The following is a 22,584-nucleotide window of genomic DNA, read 5'->3' as shown; positions in this document are numbered from 1 at the left end:
TCCCGCCTCCCATTGGCTGCCGCCGCCGTGATGGGGCGGGGCTCCGCTGCCCGGAAAAAATGTAACTGCGTAAAAAAGTCCTCGCCTGGGTGACGGATGCTCAAAAGTTCAGAAGTTTTCCCAATGCTTCCTTAAGCGGCCGGCGCGCGAGAGACTGAAAAAAAGGTGACGCGGACCCGGGCAGGCAGCCGGCGCGCTGCCCCCCGCCCTGGTTATCTGGCCGCCTTCGCCGGCGGCTGGGGCAGAGCCTCCTGGAAGCGCAGGCGGCGCGGCGAGCCGGACGTCTGCTTGTTTTCTAGTTCGGGCTCCTTTTTCCCGTTCCCGCCTGGAAGCTGCCGCGCGCGTTCTAGGCCGTCGGCCGAGTCCGCGTTCGGCCCTCTCCGCCGCCCCGAGCCTCCTCGGCGGCCGGAGGCGCCCCGGAGCCGGGCGAGCGCAGGGGAGGCGGCGGCCCGGCACCAGCCCGCAGGCCCGGACTCGGACTGGGCGGCCGGCCCAGCGAGGGCGGGGGGCGGCGGCCGGCGGCGGCGGCGGCGAGCGGGGCCATGCAGGCGCGCTACTCCGTTTCCAGCCCCAACTCCCTGGGAGTGGTGCCCTACCTCGGCGGCGAGCAGAGCTACTACCGCGCGGCGGCGGCGGCCGGGGGCGGCTACACCGCCATGCCGGCCCCTATGAGCGTGTACTCGCACCCGGCGCACGCCGAGCAGTACCCGGGCGGCATGGCCCGCGCCTACGGGCCCTACACGCCGCAGCCGCAGCCCAAGGACATGGTGAAGCCGCCCTACAGCTACATCGCGCTCATCACCATGGCCATCCAGAACGCGCCGGACAAGAAGATCACCCTGAACGGCATCTACCAGTTCATCATGGACCGCTTCCCTTTCTACCGAGACAACAAGCAGGGCTGGCAGAACAGTATCCGCCACAACCTCTCGCTCAACGAGTGCTTCGTCAAGGTGCCGCGCGACGACAAGAAGCCGGGCAAGGGCAGCTACTGGACGCTGGACCCGGACTCCTACAACATGTTCGAGAACGGCAGCTTCCTGCGGCGGCGGCGGCGCTTCAAGAAGAAGGACGCCGTGAAGGACAAGGAGGAGAAGGACCGGCTGCACCTCAAGGAGCCGCCGCCGCCCCCCCCGCCCCCGCCGCAGACCGGCCGCCAGCCCGCGCCCGCGCCGCCCGAGCAGGCAGACGGCGCGGCGCCCGGAGCGCAGCCGCCGCCCGTGCGCATCCAGGACATCAAGACCGAGAACGGTACGTGCCCCTCGCCGCCCCAGCCCCTGTCCCCGGCCGCCGCCCTGGGCAGCGGCAGCGCCGGCGCCGCCGCGGTGCCCAAAATCGAAAGCCCCGACAGCAGCAGCAGCAGCCTGTCCAGCGGGGGCAGCCCCCCGGGCGGCCTGCCGGCGGCGCGGCCGCTGAGCCTGGACGGCGCGGAGCCCGGCCAGCCGCCCGCGCCCGCGCCCGCGCCGCCGCACAGCCAGGGCTTCAGCGTGGACAACATCATGACGTCGCTGCGGGGGTCGCCGCAGGGCGCAGCCGCCGAGCTGGGCTCTGGCCTCCTGGCCCCGGCCGCCGCGTCCTCGCGCGCGGGCCTGGCGCCCCCGCTGGCGCTGGGCGCCTACTCGCCGGGCCAGAGCTCCCTGTACGGCTCCCCCTGCAGCCAGAGCCCCGGCGCGGGCGGCTCGGGCGGGGGCGGCGGGGCCGGGGGCGCCGGGACCTACCACTGCAACCTGCAGGCCATGAGCCTGTACGCGGCCGGGGAGCGCGGCGGCCACGTGCAGGGCGCGCCCGCGGGCGCCGGCGGCTCCTCGGTGGACGACCCCCTGCCCGAATACTCCCTGCCCCCGGCCACCAGCAGCAGCTCCTCGTCACTGGGCCACGGCGGCGGCGGCGGCCAGGAGGCCGGCCATCACCCTGCGGCCCACCAAGGCCGCCTGGCCTCGTGGTACCTGAACCAGGCGGGCGGGGACCTGGGCCACCTGGCGAGCGCGGCGGCGGCGGCCGCGGGCTACCCGGGCCAGCAGCAGAACTTCCACTCGGTGCGGGGGATGTTTGAGTCGCAGCGGATCGGCCTGAGCAACTCGCCGGTGAACGGGAACAGCAGCTGTCAGATGGCCTTCCCCTCCGGTCAGTCCCTGTACCGCACGTCAGGGGCCTTCGTCTACGACTGCAGCAAGTTCTGACCCCTCCGCCCTGCCCGCCTCCCAGCCGAACTAAACCGGGCCCCAGAGCAGGAGCAGCCAAAAGAACCCTCGATGCAAAACCGAAACCAAAAACCCAATTTGTGAAACGTTCACCAAACCAGCGAACAGAATCCCTCCAAACTTTCAACTCACCAGCACGAAGAAGAGTATTTTCTTAAAAGACGGATTCGGAGCCACCTCCACTTTGCCTTAACTAAATAAACAAAACCGTAAACTGTTTCGTACAGAGACAGCAGAGTCATGGTTTGTTAAAGGACAGTGTTACTCCAGATAACACGTAAGTTTCTTCTTCTCTTCAGAGAGCACGCTTTCCTCCTTCTGTCCTGTCCCTTCCCCTGCCGGCCTCCTGCCTTCACGTCTCACCTGTAAAATACTATTTTATCCTCTGTTGAAAGGAGGTAGGAAGTCCCCGTATATGAAAATCGCTTTCTTTTTTATCCATGGACTTGTTTTAAAATGTAAATTGCAACATAGTAATTTATTTTTAATTTGTAGTTGGATGTCGTGGACCAAACGCCAGAAAGAGTTTCCAAAACCTGACGTTAAATTGCCTGAAACTTTAAATTGTGCTTTTTTTCATTATAAAAAGGGAAACTGTATTAATCTTATTCTATCATCTTTTCTTTCTTTTTGTTGAACATATTCACTGTTTATTAATAAATTACCATTCAGTTTGAATGAGACCTGTATGTCTGGATACTTTCATACAGCTTTAAATATTATAAGAAAAAAAGATTTCAGAGATTAAGACACTAGAAATTATCAATTCTCCTTCTAAATCTCTGAAAAAAATGGAGACACCCTCTATTCCTTGTCAAATTTCACATAAAAGTCTCTTTTTGTTTAGATTTTTTTTTTCCCTGCAGCATCTTCTGCAAAACGTACTGTATAGTCAGTCAGCTTGCTTTGTGGCTAGTAAAAAGAGATTTTCCTAAACAGATCTGAGTTGGCATATACACAAATTCATTTCCTCAGTAATGACTGCACATGATTTGGAAATTTTAAGCCCATGAATCAGCAGCGGTCTTACCGCAGTGATACCTGTGTGTGGAGAGAGGTGGCTGTGCCTCCAGGTACCCACATGAAGATCTGGCTTGTGTATCACATCGAAAAACTGCGATGTGTATTAGACATCCCTGAGAGCCAAATGCTGGATGATTTTCTTCCTATTAATTTCACTTCTTTTTAAGAGCGAAAAAACCCAGCTTTTAAATGTATGTATATAACTCATCCACATCTACAGTCCTTCATGTCTAACGCAGAAGGATTGATTTAAAAACAAAACATGTACGGCGGGTTGGAAAGGGATATTTAATCTTTGGGAAACTATTTTAGAAGATATGTTTGTTGAACAGTTATTTTTTGAAAAAGATTTAAAACAATAACAAGAAGGAAGGAGCAAAGAGCAGGGCATTTTAGTCCAGGTGGTTTCTTTTCAATCCCACTTTTCTTGTTAATTTACAGTTAAACCTAGGGGGCAGTTCGGATCGGCCCTCCCCCTTTGTAAATAACCCAGGAAATGTAATAAATTCATTATCTTAGGGGGATCTGCCCTGTCAATCAGACTTTGGGGAGATGGCGGTTTGATTACAGTCATTCAGGGCCTTTCCGTTTGTTTTCGAGATAATACAGTTTCCTGCTATCTGCCGCTCCGATCTAGAGGCAACACTTAGCAGTAATTGCTGTTGCTTGTTGTCAAAATTTGATCATTGTTAAAGGATTGCTGCAAATAAATACACTCTACTTCCAGTCAAAAACTGCTTTACGTGGCCTCTGATTTGCTGGGTCCCTGGCTCAGAGTCGCAGCCCAGCGGCCGGGCTGGGCGCGCAGGGCGCGGCGTCCCCCGGGGTAGGCGGCCGGGACCGGCCTTCCCGCCGCGCGACCCGCTCCGATTCGCAGCCCTGGGCCTGGGCGGCCTCGCGCTTCCCAGGGCCCCCACCCCCACCCCTTTGGGTGGTGAAGGGGAAAAATCTGCAGACAAATCTCGTCGTTCCCGCGTCGGCCCATTCGTGGGAGCCGAGCGTGGAGCGGGGCGGGCGGACAAAAGGACCGTGGTCGGAGCGGGGCTGTCCGGGCGCGGAAGGGAAGCGGACGCAGGTGACCGGCGGCCCTGTCCCCTCAGACGGGCACCGCTCCCCGCCCCACCCCCCGAGGCGGGCAGCGCGGGCGCCGGGAGCCTGACCTTTCCGGCTTGGCTGTCCCACTTCTCCGAGTCGGGGACAGCGGTGTGGACCCGGACCCGCCCGGGGTTTCCGGCCGGGGTGCGTCTCCGCGGCCCCGACGCCGGCCTCTGGGACCGGACGCTCCTCGTCTAATTAGGGTAACGACGCGTCCGGCCGCTCGCCGCCCACGCCCGCGCCCCGTCCTCCCGGACCGGGAGGGTCGGGGCGGCCGCGCCGAGGGGAAGGTATCCGGAGCCCGGGGCGGAGGGCCCGAGGGACTCACCGCGCGTCTCAGCCGGGCGCGGGGCTCTGGCTCCGCGCCGCGCTCGCCGCCTTTGTTTGGAGGACGCACGTGTGTTCGTTCGGAGCGCGGCGGGCGGCGGGGCCACGGGCGGGTCCCGCTCCCGGCGCCCGCGCGCCCTCCCCTCGCCGGTCTGACGGCCCCGGCCCGGACGACCTGCCCGGCGGCGCTGGGCCCGGGCGGCCTCCCCGCGCGCTGCGTCCTCGCGCAGCGTGCGCGGCCGGTTTGCGGAGGCCTCGGGGCACCTGGAGCGGCCGCGCGGGTGGGCGGCGGGGCCCGCGACCCCCTGCGTCCCCGCGGCCTCGGCTGCCGGCCCAGGCCCGGCCTTCGGAGCGCGGGCGCCGCGGCGAGGGTGGGAGAGGGCCGGCTGGGCCGGGCGGCGCTTCCGACCCGGGCTCGTCCTTTCTGGGCCCCGAGTCCGGCGGCTGGAGAGGGAGCCGGGCGCGCGGCGCTCGATTCCTAGGAAAGGCCGGCGAGAAGCCCTGGCCGCAGCCGGGGAGTGTTTCTGCGCTCGCCTTGGGAGCCTCTTAGCAATCATTTCTGCCTTCTTCATTCCCAACGTTTGAAAGTTAGGCCTTTAAGAAATGCGTCGAGGAAGGCGTTTGAGTTATACGTATGCAGAGAAAGTTATTTCTACGCGAGTTGCCCACGTCGTTCAGAAGCTGTTTGAGCAGGAGGGCACAAGTCTGCTCCTTAAGCTGATTCTTAGGACCACTTATGTGATGTTTTCTACTCTCAGTACATTTGCTTTTGGCTTCTTACACCAACTCCTGCCACCTAAGCCCTGGGAAGCTGGGGCCTCCTTATTCGGAAGTGAGCACTCCTTGTACTTTCGTGCTTTGATTCGTACCTTTTTCGCAACAAGGATAATTTTGCTGTAAAATATTCTAAGAAAAACTCCCTGATACTTTAACCAGTAGCACAGTTTGAAATTAGCCTGGGACACCAGGAGGGACCCAGCGGGCAACTTGGCTAATTTGGGAGTGTCAGCCTCTGTAGAGAGTTTTAGGGGAATAAGGACTTTTGCCCTGCGTGTGACAGTGGGCACTCCTTAGCAGTTTTTACCATGAGCAGGTAAACGTCAGCGCGCCACACGCCATACACAAGCTTGCATTTGGGGTATTGTACGCGTGGCGGGCACTGTTCTCAGGGTTATGTGTTGGCAGCCCCTCTGCACCAGATGCATGCAAACAAGCACACACTTTACAATTTATCATGCCGTGCAGTTTGTGTCATTAATAATCGACATTTTCAGGGGAATAAGGCTCAATTGTGCTGGTGGCCCGTAAGCCCTTGGCTGTTTCCTGCGGGGTCAGAAACAGGGTCAGGAAATAAGAGTGCCTTACAGCCCTATGGCTCCCCCGAACTTTGATAGGTGGAAGAGAGACATAGGACCTTTTCTCTTCAGCCCTGTTCCCTTTGGAGGGGTCTTGGTTTTTTAAGGTGGAGAGCCGTTAGTTTTGTTGTTAACGGTGTAAAACCCCAGAGAGGCCTGAACCCTGTGCTGGTCCGGGCTGCCTGGTGGGGCTGCCCAGGAGGGACAGGAGGCATCCCTGGCGGATCCAGGCCCTGACTCCCTTAGCAGGGTTGTCCCCTGCTGTCGGTGGCAGTTGGAGTGACAGTTTCTACCCCACCCCACATCTTGGAGCTTCTGGAGAGGGGCCCCATTTGCTTCTGAGCCCAGTTCCCACCGCGGGGTCGGCCCTGGTGTCTCGATGCCATCTCTTTGGACTCCTGTTGACTCATTTTGTAGAGCCATTAGCCCTTCCCACCCGGTCGTAAACAAATGTCGCTTTAGGGGCAAGATTGATGGTGGCCATGTAATAAAGCTGGCCAGGCGGGACAGAATCTGATTCTGTGTGAGCGGTTCTTCAGCCGGGCAGGGAGCTCTGGGGGGAGTCGGGGAGAAAAGGAACCAAGAGACTGTCAGAGTGTTCACCCCAGGAGTTGTGGGGAGCAGGAAAGCAGAGGGCCGCGAGGCTCCCGGCAGCACAGCCTGACTGATTCAGGCAGTGGCCACCGCGAAAAAGCCGGCTGACGTGTGCCAGGGGCCTAAACACCAGTTTCAAAACCCCCCACTCTTCTGAAAGCTCCTATTTCAATTTAGAAGGAGGCCCAGAGGTTCCTGGGAAAGAGCTTTTTATTAATGGCACTTTGGTGGCACCTAAACACAGTCTTCCTTTGCTGTCTGGGCCCTGTATCGGTAGCTGGAACTTGGTGGCCTGCTGCCCCTTTGCTCCACGTCCCCGTTTTTGAGTGTGAATCCATCATCAGCACTAAGTTCTAGATGTCTCTACCCCCCTCCCCCCTTTCTGTCCTCTCCTTCTCCTACCCTCTTCCTCCCAGGCCCCCACAGAAGGCCTTGGGGCCCGAAGCCCCTCTAGGACGTCCCCGCGCCAGCCTGCACCGCCTCCCCGGGGGGCGCGTACCTACCGTGCACGGGGCCCGGGCCAGATGCGGCAGCCGGAGCGCGCACTCAGGCCCCAGACAGACCAGGACAGAGCGGGCCACACAGAGAAGGGCTGGCAGGTTTCAGGTCCGAGTCCGGGTGCGAAGGGGGCATCCTTCATCCAAGGAATTCCAGCTCCAAAACCCATTCAGGAGAACGAAAGCCGCTTCTCCACGACGTTCTCCACGGGATTAGGAGTGGAAAATTGAGCAAAATGGACCACGTCTGCCTTACTGGAAACCAAAATATGGTGTAGGGAGCATAAGGGCAACCTAGGACCTTTGCTGTGCCCTTTCCTATCTTACCCTGGCTCCAAAGAAGCCCTCTGCTTTACATTATTTTGTTGTTGTTGACTTTTTCCCCTCACTGATTTCAAATTTGCAGCATATTGAGCGTATTATAGGGGATACCGTACGATCTGGGATTTCCTTGCCTTGAGGCCCAGGCGTCTTCAGACAGGAGAGAAGGGTGGAGCTCCCAGAGGAGACACAGGACAGGGGAGGCCGGTCCACCCGGTCCTGAGAGAGGGCCTGGCGTTCATTCCTGCTCAGAGTGGTCGGCCGGTGACCCTGCAGGATTCAGGGGTGCTTCCCCAGGCCTCTCGCTTTTCCACTTTTCCACGTGGCACCTCCCTCTCTTCTACCAAAGAGCATCTTCTCTCTCTGGTCTGCCTTTGGGTTCCTCCAAGCCACTGCCTGTCCCCTTCCCCTAGCCGTCCCTCACGTCACTCCCAGGAAGGACACTGGGTGGGCTGCTCCTTTGCCCCCGAAGTCAACACAGCTTGGTGCTACTTGGGTGGCCCTGGGAGTGCAGTTTGCGAACCCAGGGAGTGAGCAGTGGGCAGGCGGCCAAAGCCGGGTGGTGGGACCCCGTGGCCTAGGGAGCAGAGGAGGACCTCTCCATGGGCTCCACCAGGACTCGGTACTGGAGGTTGGGGAATGACGGGGTTTGTTGTAGGGCTTTGGGGACGATTTAGATCAGAGATGAGAGAGGGAGAGAGAGAGGAGACAGACACCTTCCCTCCTCCATTACCTACCCCAGGGAAAAGGCAGGAAAACCAACACATTTAGCGCCATTAACTCTTAAGGCCTCTGCATTTCCTTCAGTATAAAAGCAGGTCATTGGGCCCGGAGGCTGTGCTGGGTCTCCTTAATGGCTACAGATGTGCAAACCAGACAGGAGAGGGGACCATGTGCTTAGGCGGCAGCGATCGGATTCTTAAAAATCTGCGAGTGGAGGAAAAACGAGAACTCTGTCCTCTGAGTTGAGCGAGCTCGGCGTCCCCCGCGGCGCACCGGGTCCCTGAGACCCGCCGAGGCCAGACCCGACCCCGGTGCACCCTGTGCGCAGCGCCTGGGTTCAGGCCCGGTCGGAGCCGCCCCGGAGCCTTCCGTGCGGTCCCGAAGAGGATTTTTATCATTGTCACCCCGCAGGACACACGGGGACAGCGGCCGGGCCTCGCAGCTGGCCGATCAGGTCCCGGCGAGAGGAGGCGGAGGGGCCGTCGGGGAGAAGACGGGAGGCCCCACCGCGGCTCCCACGGCCCGGGCTGACTGGGTGCCAGACATTCCCGGAGGGACCTCGGCCCCGGGGCCCCGCGGGGGCTTCCTGCGCGGAGCCTCGGTTAGTGCCGGCAGTGGTTTCCAGTGTTTGGTGACCGAGAACCAACCCAACGCAGCTCGGCTTTGCGGGCCGGTCCCCGGGTGGGTCGGTGGAGCCGGGGCCGCGGGGCGCCGTCGGGGAGAAGCGGCGCGACGGGAAGGCCTCGCCGTTTGGCCCTTGCCTGAAGGCTTCCTCGCCATTAAAAGCCAAACTCCAGCCGAGGTCCTGCCCCCTTCCAAATAGACACTTCCGCGCCCGGGCCGCCGCTCCAGCTCCAGGCGGGCCTCACAGCCGGCCCGGGCCCAGCGCCTCCCGTCGGAGCGGCCAACGCCAGAACCCCGGCTGCAGCCGCCTCCCCCGGTTCACCCACCCTGCTGTTGGGAGTCAGGCCTTCTGAGCGCTGTCTCCTCGCGCGCCCTGGGCGCACCGGCGCCTGGGCGAGGCTGGGGCTGAGCCGCGTGGGACTTTCGGCTTCTTAACTGCAGCTCTCTGTCGCGTCTTAGCCCGCGCTGGGGCTCAGGGCGCTGGGACACGTGCGCGGGGTCCCGCCGCCAGGGCTGGGGGAGGGGCGCGCGGCCGGCGCATGCGCGCGCTTGGTCCCTCTGCGGTCCTTGTCCTGGGATCCGGGCCCCTCGGTGCGGCCGCGGCTCGGAGGCGGTGGGTGGCGGAGCCCGGGGCCCCGCATCCTCGTCGGAGCTCCTCCGCGCAGTGGCTTCCGCGCCGGGAGCCCCAGTCCCCGAATCCAGAGATCAAAGGGGGCGTCCGCTGCGTGCGACCCCTGACCCTGGAGGCAGGGCGGGAACCGGGGTCTGGGGTCAGGCCGCGGTCGTCGGCCTCCCAGCTGGGACGCTCCAAAGGAGGAAAAGGGTGAGGGTGGGTGGTGCTCGGGACGGGGCCTGCGGATGGCCTCCTGCGGCCGGTGGGACGACCCGTCGCGGGTCTCGCGGAGTGGGGGGGCAGCGGTGGCCTCGCTAGAGGCTGGAGAGGCAAAATGGCTGGAGAGGCAGTCGCGGGCTAATCGCGGTGGCACAGCCCCCGGGTGTGCGCGGGCGGCCTGGCCTCGGGACAGCGGGGCAGCGGCGCCAGACCCTGGGGAAGGGGCCACTGGACGGTGGGGCAGGACCCAGAGCGGCTCTGCGGCCCGGCTGTCGCTGCCGTGCGAGAAAAATTAAAGCTCGCCATCTTTGGAGAGGTCCGGTGTGGCAATGTTAGGGCGTGGAGATGTTTGAAAGAGCCGTGCCCACACACACACACACACACACACACACACACACGACTTTTTGGTAAATCTCCAAAAATTTGGTAAATCTCCGGCTCTTCCACCCCACCCCCCCAACGCCATCCATGGACCCGCCCGGCTGCGGGTTGTGAAAAACAGATGACTTGTGAACTTGGACTTACTGGCACACATCTTAAAACTGAGAGTACCCGGCTGGGATTCCCAGTACACATAAGGTGCCTGGGGTGCTTTGAGGCTTTTTCTTGGGGCTTCAAAAGTTATTTGTAAACAGTGTATCTATGGTTATTCTGAAACGAAATTTTGAGGTGTTGTCTCCTGCAATGAGCTTTAATAACGAAGGTCTCATTCCCCAGCAGCCGACCGACCAACCAACCGGGGTTCCTGTGCATTTTGGGGGTTGGTGTTGGTACAGGCGATTAAGGGAGACTGAGAGGAGCCTGCAGCAGTGTCTGTACTGGTTTCCTGGCGCAATCACAGACCTGGAATCCAGTTTCCGAAGGAGCCGTCTCGCGTGGAGTTTAACCTCAAAGCACTTCAGCCCTTCCCTCAAAGGTCGGCAGCCTGTGCTGCCCACGTTCGCCCCTACAAGCTGTAGAGGTGTGTCAGGTTTTCAGGGCTGGGCCCCAGTCTCTCCTCCAACAGAGGCAGCACACAGCCCACCGCCGCTTGGCAGGCAGGTGTGACGCAAGCTGAGGCCCCCGCTGCCCAGGTACCCACGCGCCGTGCTGCTCACGTAGGGCACGAGTGTGGGGCCTCACTGCTTTGCTCTCATATTTGAGTGTAAAGTTTCACTTTCTTAGCTTTTACTTAAAAAAATCAAGGTGGAAGATATTTTATCACATCTAAAATGAACAGTCAAAGCTGGCAGAGCAGGGAAAAAGGGGAAAATAAGTTCGCTGAAACTGAAGTGAGATTTAAGGTAGAAGAAACACTTTAGTAAGAATTGTCTTCAAGGATGTCCAAATGAAATTCACAGCCCAGAAAGAAAGCACAGAAATACTCAAGCAAATCTGTTCTCTTTTCCTCCTTTTAAGCACACACACAGGGAGGCCAGGAAGCCCAATTACCCCTCACCCCACCATCGAAGGTGCAGGAATAGAGAGAAGGTTGCAACCAAAAATACTTCTTGTGTCCTTCAGACCCGCTGCTCCAGGCCATTTGGAGAATAATTTAACACCAAGGCACCACTGGAGCCCCATTAACCCCCTGCCTGGACCCTCTCCAGTCCTCACTGAGGAGCCTTTGGGTGACAAGCCACGGAGCACCGGAGCCCGGGTGTGGGATTAAGTTGGGGGCTCAGGGGGTCAGAGGAAGAGGAGGAGGGGTGCCTTCCATCGGGTCAAGGCTAAGGGGAATGTGTGTGAATGTGTTTGTGAGCCTTGTGAGAGTGTGTTTGTGACGGCGGGTTTGCGTTGTGTCTCCAAGTGTCTGTGAGTGACGTTGTGTAAGATGGCATGCTTGTAGGTGTGTATTTGTGCTTGCATGTATGTGAATCTGTGTGTGACTGTGCGTATGTGAGTGTGTGTGTGCCCACCAGCCCCCTAGCCCTGCAGGCCCCGCCTTCCAGGGACCATCTGTTTCCAATTAGCAGCATCACGATTGGGAGAAGGCCTGTCCTGGGGCAGCTCCCGAGCCCCGGGTGGGCCAGCTCAGGCCCCCAGTTCTGCTCCATCGGAGCCCAGGCCGCCCCAGCCAGCATGCTTTCACAGCAACTGGGGCAGCCACACAAAGAGCCCTCTTTCCTGCCACCGGCTGCTGGAGCCTGGGTCCCCCCGCCCCAGATCATAAACCTGCCCATGAAGACATTCAGAAATAGTTCAGCTGCACTCACACAGGCATGTGCAAAGGCTGGAATTCCATTTGCTGTGAAGTTCTATTTTATTTTCCTTGGAGGGGGAGTGAGGGGGAGAGGAGTCCTGACCTAATTTGTTCTGGGGCGAAACATGGTATTTCACGCAGAGGTTTCCACCTGTACGCAAACCCTGGCTTAATGCTGGTGGATTCCACACGCGCGTGTCCACCTGCCTGAACCTGCACAGATATGCCCTACACGGCTCGGGAGCACACGCGGTTAAAGCCAGGCCCCCAAATGCTGCTCTCAATGAAACCGGATTTCTAATTAACCTGATGTAGTTCATGTGCACGCTATCTAGCATATATTAGGCACTTAATATAAACTGGTTGAATGACTAAATCAAAATTAGATTTAAAAAGTGATCTAGTACTGAGAAGAGGTTGGAAATAAGTAGTGTGTGTAAGATTCTAGACCACAAGCAAAGGCATGGGCTCAGAGACCTCTGGGTAACCCAGGGGCCTGGCATGGAATGTTCCAGCAATATTTACCCTCCTTCAAGTTTCTTCTTCTAACCACCTCCCCCCATTTCTCAAGGCTTCTTTTGAGATGGTGGGAGCCCTCTGGGTTCTAATTATAGTCGCAGAGACCAGAGCTGGTGTGAATGCCGCCTTTCTGCAGGACCTGGGCTTCCAGATCGGCTGCATAGAGCGGCTTACCGTGACCAGGTGGGGAAAGCGAGGTCCGGGGCAGAGACTCGGGAGGACGCCCCGGCCAGGCCGGGCTCAGGCCAGGCCGCAGCTCTCTCAGAAGGAAGCTATTTCACCCCAAGGCATGGATTTGGGTATTTTTGTTCTGGGGTCCTTATATAGCTGCTTTTGTAACTTGGAGACAATATCCACAGGGACTGTGTTAATGCAGGTTAAGAGAAAGGATATTTTTAATAAGAAAAGAGAAAAACCATTTGAAAGCCCCACAATTTCAGTAGTCTAGCGACATAATTTCAAGGAAAGTGAATATGTGATTAAAACATCTTGATTACCAAAACCGATCAGAGGAGGCCTGGCCAAAAGTAGAGTGGGCGCCGCCGGAGCCCATCCCGGCTGCTGCAAACCTCGGCGGCCGGGCGCGGGCGCGGGTCCGGGCGCGGGGCGCAGGCACCGCTGGGCGCTCAGGCGTTGGGGTTGGTACTCATGAGCTCCACGTCGGCGTCCACCATCTCCCTCACCAGCTCCTGCGGGGAGGACGCGAGCGCTGGTGAGACGGGAGCGTCTGGCCCCCTCCCGGGGCGCCCCCTCCACCTCCACCGCGGCGCTTGCAGCGGCCGGCGCCCCCTCCCCGGCCCTCCTCGCCCTCCCGCCCGGGGCGCCTAGCCACCGCGTCCCCTCCCCGGGCCCGGACCGGAGCGGCCGGGAGACGCACTCACATCGAAGGCGACCCGGGGCTTCCAGCTGAGCTTCTGCTTGGCTTTGGTGCAGTCTCCCTGCAGAAAGTCCTGCGGGGCGGGGACGGAGCACACGGGCGGGCGGTCGGCGGTGGCCAACAGGCTCCCGGGTCCCCCGGTGGGACCCGGGGTCCCCGGGAGCACACGCGGTTAAAGCCAGGCCCCCAAATGCTGCTCTCAATGAAACCGGATTTCTAATTAACCTGATGTAGTTCATCTCCCGGGTCCCCCCCGCGGGCCCGGGGTCCCTGCCCGCCGCCGCCACCGCGTCCCGCCGGCCTCAGTGACCTTCTTTTCTGCCTCGTGTTGTCAGGGACGCCGCCCCGAGAGCCGTGTCGGACTCGCGCTCCTCTCACGGAGCGGAGAGGGGGATGCGCCCTCCGCCCCTCCCCTGCTGTGCGCGCCCTCCCCCCTCCCCCCCCCACCGCTCCCATCCTCCCCCCCCACCGCTCCCATCCTCCCCCCCACCCCGTCTCTCCCCCCCCCTCCCCTCCCGGGCGCCCCGCTCCCGCGCAGCCCCGCGCCCTGCACACCCACGCGCGCGGGAAGAGGCGCGTCTCTCCGAGGGGCCCCTCCTTGCTGACCAGGCGCTGCCAGCCCTCGGCTGCCTGCTCCGTCCGTTCTCTCCCTTCCTCAGAAATGCTGATCTGGACCCCCTCACCCCACCCCCCGCGAAGGAGCGGCCCCCGCACTCGCACTCGGGGCTCCTCTACCCCCGCAGCCCCTTCCCCGCCGCCCGGCTCCAACGGCGGCCCATGTGCTCACTCGTGAGTTTCTCATCCCAGCTGACACGACCTTATCAAAATATAAAAACACATAAAAAAGGACGAGATGACTCAAGTAGTAGCCGCTAGGCCTCCCTGCGCAGGGAGGGAGCTGCAAACCGCCAAGGCCTCCCGGTTTCCCTCCATTGAAGAGACTTCCTGGGAAGGAAACCAGAAGAGCGTCAAGTATTGCCGCATCCCAGCCCTGCCGCTTGAACAGGTCCTGAGGACGCATGGATGCCAGCAAGAGGGATGAGAATTTCAAGATGATTCCAAAAGGAAAGGGAGACGAGAAGGAGGAAGGAAAGAAAGAAGAGAAAGGAAAGAAAAAGACTTTGAAATAGACCAAGCCGGGGGTAAGATGAACAGTTGGCCCCTCCAGATGCAAACGTGTTCCTCCAACGGTACACGAGACAGGAGCCCTCAAACGGAGGCCAGCGAAGGCTGCCTGGACACAGGCGGGACTCTGCACACCACACATACCCCAGGAAGACACTATCTCTTAGCCACACGGAATACTGAAGAACAGCCTAAAAACCATGGCAACAAGGAAAGTAACATGCTCAAGCTGTAACTGAAGGCTTCTGCCCCACGTCCTCCCCAGGCTCCCGGAAGGTGGATGGAGATGGCGAAGGCGCAGGGGCGGGCAGGACCCGCTCTGCCCACCCGGCCCTGGCCCAGCCCCCGGCTCACGTCCGCTAAGGCGTCTGGATCCACTTCTGCACCGTTTGCCTGAAATCTGCTCCAACACGGCCCATCCAGCTGCTCTCCTCCTCCACCACCCAGCCTCACATTTTAGGCTGGAATAAATCAAGTTCCCAAAGGCACTGCGTTTCGCTGAAGGGCTGACTTCCTCTCCAGCATTAATAATAGTCAAACAAGTTATTTCTGCTGGCCTTAAAAGTCCATAGGCAGAGTCTTCAGGAAAAGTAAGACGCAAATATTACTAATTAGCAGTTTAACACAGTGCTACATGGAGCTGGAAATACAAGTGGAAAAACAAGTGAATTTATTTTTCTCTCCTTTCCCTAAATAAACTTGTGTAGACTTCAGCGATACCTCTGTTCAACTCTGAGAGTCACACAAAGATATGCATTCTTTTTCCCCAGAGGGAGCTGTGAAACGTGGCATGAGGAAGCAACAGGGCCCCTCAGTTCCACAGCGGTCACGGTCACGGTCACGGCTTGAAGGGGCAGGGCCGCTGTTCCCTTCCCACACCTGCCGTGAGGTCACCGGTTCTGCAGAGGGTGTGAGCCGGGCTCTAAACTCCTGGTTAGCAGAACCCGAAGAACCGGTGCCATTTCAAATGGCCTCAGTAGGCTTGGAAAGGGTGCTTTGCATTGTAACTTGGTTTCCTGTATTTTTCTACAAGCAGCTCTTAATCTAAAAACAAGTAGGGAACTATAATTAAGGAAGAAGAAAAATGGCTTTCAAAAGCTCAGAAACAGACGTTGCTACTGTGCAAGGATTTCATTGAAACCAGAGATGCACCAGTGAAACTTCCCAGTGTAGTTCTGAGCCCAACTCCTACATTCCAGCTGAGCAGCTACCTTTCACCTTCTACCGAGGCTCTGTCTCCCTCCAATCTGATTAGACCGAGAGATCTTGTGAAGGAAAAGGACGAGGTTCCATTAAAACGAAACGGTGGCTCTGGACGCCAGCTGCTCCAAGCTGACATCTAGCCCAGCCCCTGGGCTTGCGCCCCAATCCACGTGTAGGGAAAGATGAAGGACGGACGTCCCAGCTTGTTTTACCCTTAGCCCCTCCCGAAGGGCTTTCGTACTTCTCCCCAGTGTGTCCTTTAGGGAACCGGTTTGGGGCGCAGCAGTGGAGGTGCACGTGGCCGGCCTGCGGGGGAAGGAGGCTGGGAGCTGTGCTCTCCCAGGGCCACTCCCAGTACTCCCTGCCACTTCTCACAAACCCTCTCCACTAGGGTGTGGTCAGCTCCAAGGACGGGCGAGGAAGACGTTCATCTGTTCTGTTCTTTTCTTCTCTTCTGACCGTTCAGTTCCTTCTTTATTTATAGGCTTAAAGCCTCGGTATGACAACAGGGGCCAAAGCTGAATGAAAGTGATGATTTTATGTACAGTTTCCCAAGCGCACGTCGTGCGCTGGGTGGTCTGGACCTTTCCTTTAAAAGAGAGACGATAAAGCTCTGGGGAAAATATGAAGCACTTCCACGTGAAGATGACGTTTCCCGAACTCTGGCTCCTGGTGTCCTCCCCGTTTCCACAGGTGTTCCTTAGGTGAGTTTCAGCCTGTGATTTATTCTTGTCAGATTCAATTAGGGTTAGCTGAGCATTTTACAGCAGCAAAGCAGCACGAGCAGGGAAGACGTGTGTGTCCAGATGCCCTGCCCCTTCATGGTCCGAGGGCTCCAGGGCGCCTGATGACTCGGGTGGCCTTCAGGGCTTGTCCAGCCAGCAACCCTGAAGCCCGGGTGCCGGTGGTCAGAGTGGCAAACCCCAGCAGTTAGGAAGGCGTGTTTTGCTGCAGTAATTTTTCCGGCTTTCCTGGCTTCTGTTCTTGTTATAGTGAAGTGATAAAGGGCCAGACCAGATCCTGGAAAAGTCATTAGGCCAGTTCCTAAGCCCACAGTAGTTAACGCAAAACCCAGGAAAGCAGGGCCCATGCTGTGTCATTGTCTTACACTCTCACTACAGTCTTCTGGGCACCATTTCATCCTCATCAAGATAACAACACACCTTTAATACACCGGTTAGATTTCTTCCCTTCCCCCAATCTTACTTTCCTTTGGTCATTATTTAGCACATTAAATCCCTTTGATACTCAGCCACTTCCCTGAAAATCACTGTGGTGAAAGCTGTTAAGCAGATTCTATCACATTTCTTTTCAAAGTTCATAGTCTCATTTCTTTTTTTTTTTTTTTTCATAGTCTCATTTCTTTTTCTCACTCTTTCACTGCGGTTACATTAGGAAAAGTTTAATTTTTTTTTTTTTTTTTTTTTTTTTTGCCACGCTGCACAGCTTTCAGAATCTTAGTTCCCTGACCAGGGATCGAACCCTCACCCTCAGCAATGAAAGCACGGAGTCCTAACCACTAGACCGCCAGAGAATTCCCAGGAAAATGTTAATACTAATATTAACATTAATATTAATTTCAAGTGATGTGTTTCCTCAACAGGCCTGCCTGTAAGTTTTGCAAAGGGCATCTGTTTAGGTGGAGAAACATTCTGAGAGTGTGAGCTCTTTTGGCAGGATGCTGTCAAATTTCTAAAGTGCATACTGAAAGATCTGGACTCGAGTGACATAAATAAGGAGAAGGGCACAGACGACCAGGACGACAGAAGCCCTGCTTAAACATCTTCAAGGATTTAAGACTCGGATTGTGAGCGCCGCTCCGTAGTCATCGCTTTCCTTCCACTTTTCTTAAAAAAGCAAAATTGAGGAATAGCTGAGGTTCCAAGGGAATAAAAGAATGCCAGTGAATTTGGTTCTTGATGTCACTTGATGCTAATGCCTTCCTCTTGGGGGAAATGCTCCTTTTTCGAAAGACAGAACTGCTAACAACGACACAGTCAATGGGAAAACCTGTAAAGCTGCACGGACCGTCCCAGTCACGGGTGGAGATGCGCAGCTGACAGTCGGTGAGAACGGGAAAAAACAAACAACAAAGTCTGGATGTTCCCCCAGAAAGTCTGCAGTTGAGTCTGTCTCTGTCGGGCAGGTTAAACTCTTCATGTTCACATTTATGTCCTTTGATTGAAACCTTCCCAAAGAGGCAGCGAGCCCAGAGCAGTTCGCACCGCGGCAGCCTGAGTGAGGGTGCCCGGCGCGGCCCCCCCCCCCTTCGCCTGCTGCACGTCAGCACCAGGGAAGCTGAAGCCCGGCCTCTCCTCTAATGACAGCGGCGATAAGAGACGAGAAGAAAACGGCCGTCTGGTCTGCTCAGGAAGCGGCCTCAGAGGGGCTGTCTGTCAGCGGGGCTGCCGTCGGGGAGAACAATACTGGGCTCTCCCCCGGGGAAGTGCAGTCCGTCAGTACCGGCTCCACCGGCCACTGACCGTGGAGACAAAGTGGCAGAGGAAGCCGAGTGAGCAGCCCGTCCCGGGCGGCCGGGACGCGGGCAGGACAGGCGCACTGAGCCCTGGATGCTGGCACCCCTGCCAGTGGCCTCGCAAGTGAGCCTCGGGACGTGCTGTCGGGACCCCAGGGGGGCGGGAGGTACCCGAGGGGATCTCCAGGACGCTTCCCCGCCCCCCCCACCCCCGCCGCTGATCCCATGTTTCTGGGCTGGGGACCACTCACTTCCAATTGGTAGAATTTGTCATTTGGAACCAGCAGCTACTAAGAGCTACCAAACCAAGGGGGGAGAAATACATCCGCCTCCGAGCGTACCCCAGACTCGGATGAAGTCTATCCGGCACAGCAGAGCTTTCTGAAAAAGTGAATGAGAGCACTGTCTTCCCTAGGTGTCCACTTGTAAATCTGTAAATAAAGCCTACGGTGGGGGGAAAAAAAAAAAGCATTCACTTTATAAAGGGAGAACCCGATTAACGGCATTTATAGTGCAGCCTACATAGAGATGCATCTTTTTTCATTTGTATTTTGAAAATATGATTAGCAGAAAAAGACAAATGTAGTTAGGGAAAAGGGAAGAAATACAGACACACAATTATACAGGGAAATACAGGACGAAACACACCAATTTCCTTTTAAATAGAGCTTTAAAAATATCCTGGGGAAAGTCCTTTCAGGCAGACGTGCTCGGGAGGAGCGGAGACGAGGACAGGTGCCTTCCCGCGTGGAGCGGGTACGTGCCCCACACCCAGGCCGGCTTCTGTCCTGGCCGTCAGCCCCAGGCTCCCGTCCCCGTTCCCGGGACAGAGAAGCAGGCCCCGGGGACGCCCCAGCCTTCTGCACCGGCCGGGCCCTGGGCCTCCGGGGCCTGTCCGGCTCACCCAGGCTCAGCCTGCGTAGGCTGGGCAGAGGAGAGTGTTTCTCGAAGCTGCCCCAGGAGGTTTGGGGGCTGTGGAGGCACAGGTGGGTGTGTCATGGGTTGCTCTAAATAAAATAAGCCAATAAGGTTTGGGGGTGCAGCCTGGCAGCACACGTACTTCCGAGGTGCCACCTTCCTGCGCCTGGCCTGCACCTGTAACTGAACCGCAGCGCTCACTTCTCTGTTAGCTTTACTCCTTGGTCTGCGGTGCTCATGGGAGCGTCAGCCCAGGGGAAGCTCGACTAAGTCCTGTAACTGGGGCCTCTGGATTCTGATTCCTTCCCTGATGGTCACTCTGAGCAGCTGACGCGGGGCTGACTTGCAGTGGCAGCGCAGGGCTGGTTAATGAAAGGGAGATAAGGTTGTTGGTGACCTCAGCATCCCGGGCTTCAAAGCCAGCACCGTCTTTGTCGGAAATTACTGGTTACTGTTAATAACTGGATCTAGGGTGTAAATATTACCCAGGCTAGTAGGAGGTGACACAAACCCCGCGGAAAGGAGATAAAGCTCCTTTAAGTGGACCGATTAAAGAGGGTTGTCACACAGTTGGCTGGTGGCCCTCTGGAGCACGAGGCCGGGCCGCTCTTCCTTTGACACTTAGTACTTTCTACCCTCCAAGCACTGCACATACACCAGCTCATGAAACCTCCAGACAATCAAAATGCAGCTCAAGAGATCTTGTATCTGCTTCAGGTGGCCTCTTTCCTAGGGATGAAAGACCTGCAAAGCACCTGCAAGGCACCTGTGGGGCGAAGGCACGGCTCCGTGTTCACTCACCTATAGCCTGATGGCCCCTCACCCAGGGGGGCCGACTCAGGCCACCCGTGACCGCCACACGCACAAGGGGAAGGCAATTTCCTTTCTAGTTGTTAGATTACTCGGTCCCTTAGAAATCCGCCCGCACCCTCACCCCCGCCTTTGAACATTAGTTCTAAAGAGTATTGTAGGTAATATGGATGTTCCTGTGACACGGATGGCATAGTTTTTCCTTTGGGGTTTTTCTCAGCTTGTATAGTACATCAGGTCACTCAAACTCAAGAAACCTCACTTCAATAATCCATCCATCCATCCTTCCTTCCTCCCTCCCTCCCTCCCTCCCTTCCTTTCCCCCAACCAAAACAGAAATGACATGACGGTCATTCAAACATACATTCCCTCAGTAACTTCTTAAGGCATGCTAAGGCTAACCAGGCCACTGACAGCATCCAAATCCTTGCTTTTTGGTTGCTTCTCTGGGGAGTTTCATATTTGAGGAAAAATTAAGACGACTGCTATGACGTTTGTTAGTACGGTTTTTGAGAGACATGGGGAAAGATGAGTATGAAGACGAATCTTTAGGTTTTCTACGATTCTATCTGTCCATTCATTTGGTTTCCTGTCAATAGTGGGTTTACCAGGCTGTGGCGTAGCTACGCTACCCGGTTACCGGGTGTATTTTCTTTTCTATCTCTGTAAGAGAGACAGAATCCCATTCCCGAACACGGCTATAGAGATACTTAAACCAAACAACTTGACGAACATCACAAACCCATCTAGTGGCCGCGCGCTGGGCCAGAAGCCAGCACTCACAACACCCAGTAGGACAAGCCTTCCCCAGAAAGCACTGCAAACAACATGCTTTGTGGACGCTCATTTGAGTGGCCAAGAGGCCTCTGAAGAATGAAGACTAAACCAAGTGGAGACATCAACGCGTTCCAGTGCTGGGTGACAAGACGGCCAGAGCAGAGGAACACTTATGGTCCAGCGTGCGTGAGGCTTCTGGACCCCGCAAGCTAACTGAAGGTGGTGGAAATGAGACTGTTGGTTACAAGGGAAAGGGGTCGACAGGGAAGGTGCTGCAGGACCCTGCGGTGGGGGGGGGGGGGAGGCCTTACACCGAGGGTGTGTCCGGTACATGAGGGTGTGCATTTGTCAAAGCGGGTTCAGATCCGCGCGTTTCACCGCACACACATTTTATCTCAATAACAGAAGCTCCTTAGACGCTGACAGCACAGACACCACTGGGGAGACCTGGCTTCATCTGTGGCTCAACCACTGAGCTGTGTTGCCTTGGGGAATTCTCAATGCTTCTGAGCCTCAGGTTTTAAATCTGTGAAATGGGGAAACACGGCCCACCAGGCAAGGTCGCTGTGAGGATTCACGGTTACACGTGGAAAGCAGCTGGCACCATTTCTAGTTCATCATGACAGCAGGCTGGCTAGTGTTGCTTTTATCACCAAGGTGGAGGGAAAGCAATTCTTTTCATATCTTGTAGTAACATCAAGGATGAAAATGTAATCTTCTAAAGTGGGCTGTCTTATAATTTTTCTTTTATAGTTATGTCGCTTTTACCTTGCACCCTAACCTAACTTCTGTTTCTAGATCATCATGTTTTGAATAATGCTAACAGACTTGGTATTCTGTTTTTCCGCAATTACTGTAATCATTTCACATGCTCTTGACTATTGCCAAACCTTTACGGCCTTAGACGCTGGGGAAGCAGCACTGGACTAGACAAGGCCTGTCATGAGCTTCTGTTTCAGCAGGAGGGACAGTCCAGAGGACAGCAGACGTGAATAAGCCCGTCTCAGCCACAGGGAGTTCAGGGCAGAAGGCTGAAGGGGAGGGGAGCTTGAAAACCAGTGGCAGGCCCTTCTTGAAGCGGTGACGTTTATCAGAGACTTGACTGATGAGAAAAAGCGTCACGTGAAGCTTTGGGGTAGCAGGGTCCTTCGGGGATGGAGGGAAGGCCACTGAGTCTGGACAGGGTGACGAGGTGGTTGGAGCCCAGAGGAGCCTGGCGATCACACTGGCCCCCGGGGTAATTCCCATCACGGGACCCAGGACCTTCGCAGCAGAGCCATGTTGTCACACAACTTTATCCTGTAGTCACTGATGGTCCCTTAGAGCACCTGCAGCCCGTGGGCCACAGCTATAAACTGGCCACCTCAGCCTGATGTAGTCTGAAAGTCTGATTTTCTGATGCCAATGCAATTTTTGAAAGTAAGTGTGGGATTGACTTCTAGCTCCATGTTTTACAAGGGTGGGTGAGTTATTTTTGCCCAGAATGCTCCAACTCTCACACACAACCCCCTTCCCTCCTAAAGATCTGCCACTCTTTGTTGTGCTTGGGTCACTCAGCCTGGAAACATCGGGCCGCTCTTGAAGGGATGAGGTCTGGGCACCTGCCCTTGAGAGGCAGGACCGTGCCCAGCGGGCCTGCAGGACACAGTGCCCACGGGGCCTCCCGGGGCAGAGGGCAGCGCCTGCTGTGTGTGCAAGGAAGGGCTGACCCTCTTCTGGTCCAGCAAGGACACCGCGGACCTCCTGAGGGCTGCCTGCCCTTCGTCTCCTCCTGCAAGAGTGGGTCCCTGCCGGTGTTGGGCGCAGCTTGAGCTCCCCTGCGGCCACGGCCCCTCTTCTGCCCCATAAGGTCTCGAGAGGATGGGACACAGCACCTAAACCTGCTTGAGTTTAATTTTTTTTTTTTTTTTACAAAATCCTCTGTGTGTGTGTGTGTGTGTGTGTGTGTGTGTTACGTAAAGGTCCACACATCTGCAGAGAAAGAACCTGCTTTACTTTTAAGATTTGTGCACCTTATCAGCCTCCGACTGAGTCCAGAGTCTGGCTTTGCTTGGAGTCTGGGGCGGCTTTGAGCATGGGCTTGGCTGGGTGTCTCCGACCTCACC

General features: G+C 57.0%; 3 protein-coding genes across 6 annotated transcripts in view; 2 read left to right on the top strand and 1 right to left on the bottom strand.

The window, feature by feature from the left end:
• LOC309607294 (uncharacterized protein) overlaps window positions 1-22,584 on the top strand; it is a 36,854-nt gene that overhangs the window by 4,574 nt on the left and 9,696 nt on the right. The gene's annotated exons all lie outside the window — the stretch shown is intronic.
• Window positions 396-3,958, top strand: FOXC1 (forkhead box C1). Its single transcript, XM_082345552.1, has one exon. The coding sequence runs from the start codon at window positions 543-545 to the stop codon at window positions 2,178-2,180; it is 1,638 nt and encodes a 545-aa protein (XP_082201678.1). The 5' UTR covers window positions 396-542; the 3' UTR covers window positions 2,181-3,958.
• GMDS (GDP-mannose 4,6-dehydratase) overlaps window positions 12,665-22,584 on the bottom strand; it is a 489,935-nt gene continuing 480,015 nt past the window's right edge. For all 4 annotated transcript variants that reach the window (XM_082345680.1, XM_082345678.1, XM_082345677.1 and 1 more), the window contains 2 exons: window positions 13,175-13,243; window positions 12,665-12,982 (listed from right to left, as the gene is read on the bottom strand). In XM_082345680.1, coding sequence (XP_082201806.1) covers window positions 12,920-12,982; window positions 13,175-13,243 — 132 coding nt within the window. In that variant the 3' untranslated portion in view covers window positions 12,665-12,919. The remainder of the gene's footprint in view (window positions 12,983-13,174; window positions 13,244-22,584) is intronic.

The sequence above is a fragment of the Balaenoptera borealis genome (genome assembly GCF_965194805.1).
Source record: "Balaenoptera borealis genome assembly, chromosome: 12".
Lineage (NCBI taxonomy): Eukaryota > Metazoa > Chordata > Mammalia > Artiodactyla > Balaenopteridae > Balaenoptera > Balaenoptera borealis.
This window is presented reverse-complemented; position numbering and strand designations above follow the sequence as displayed.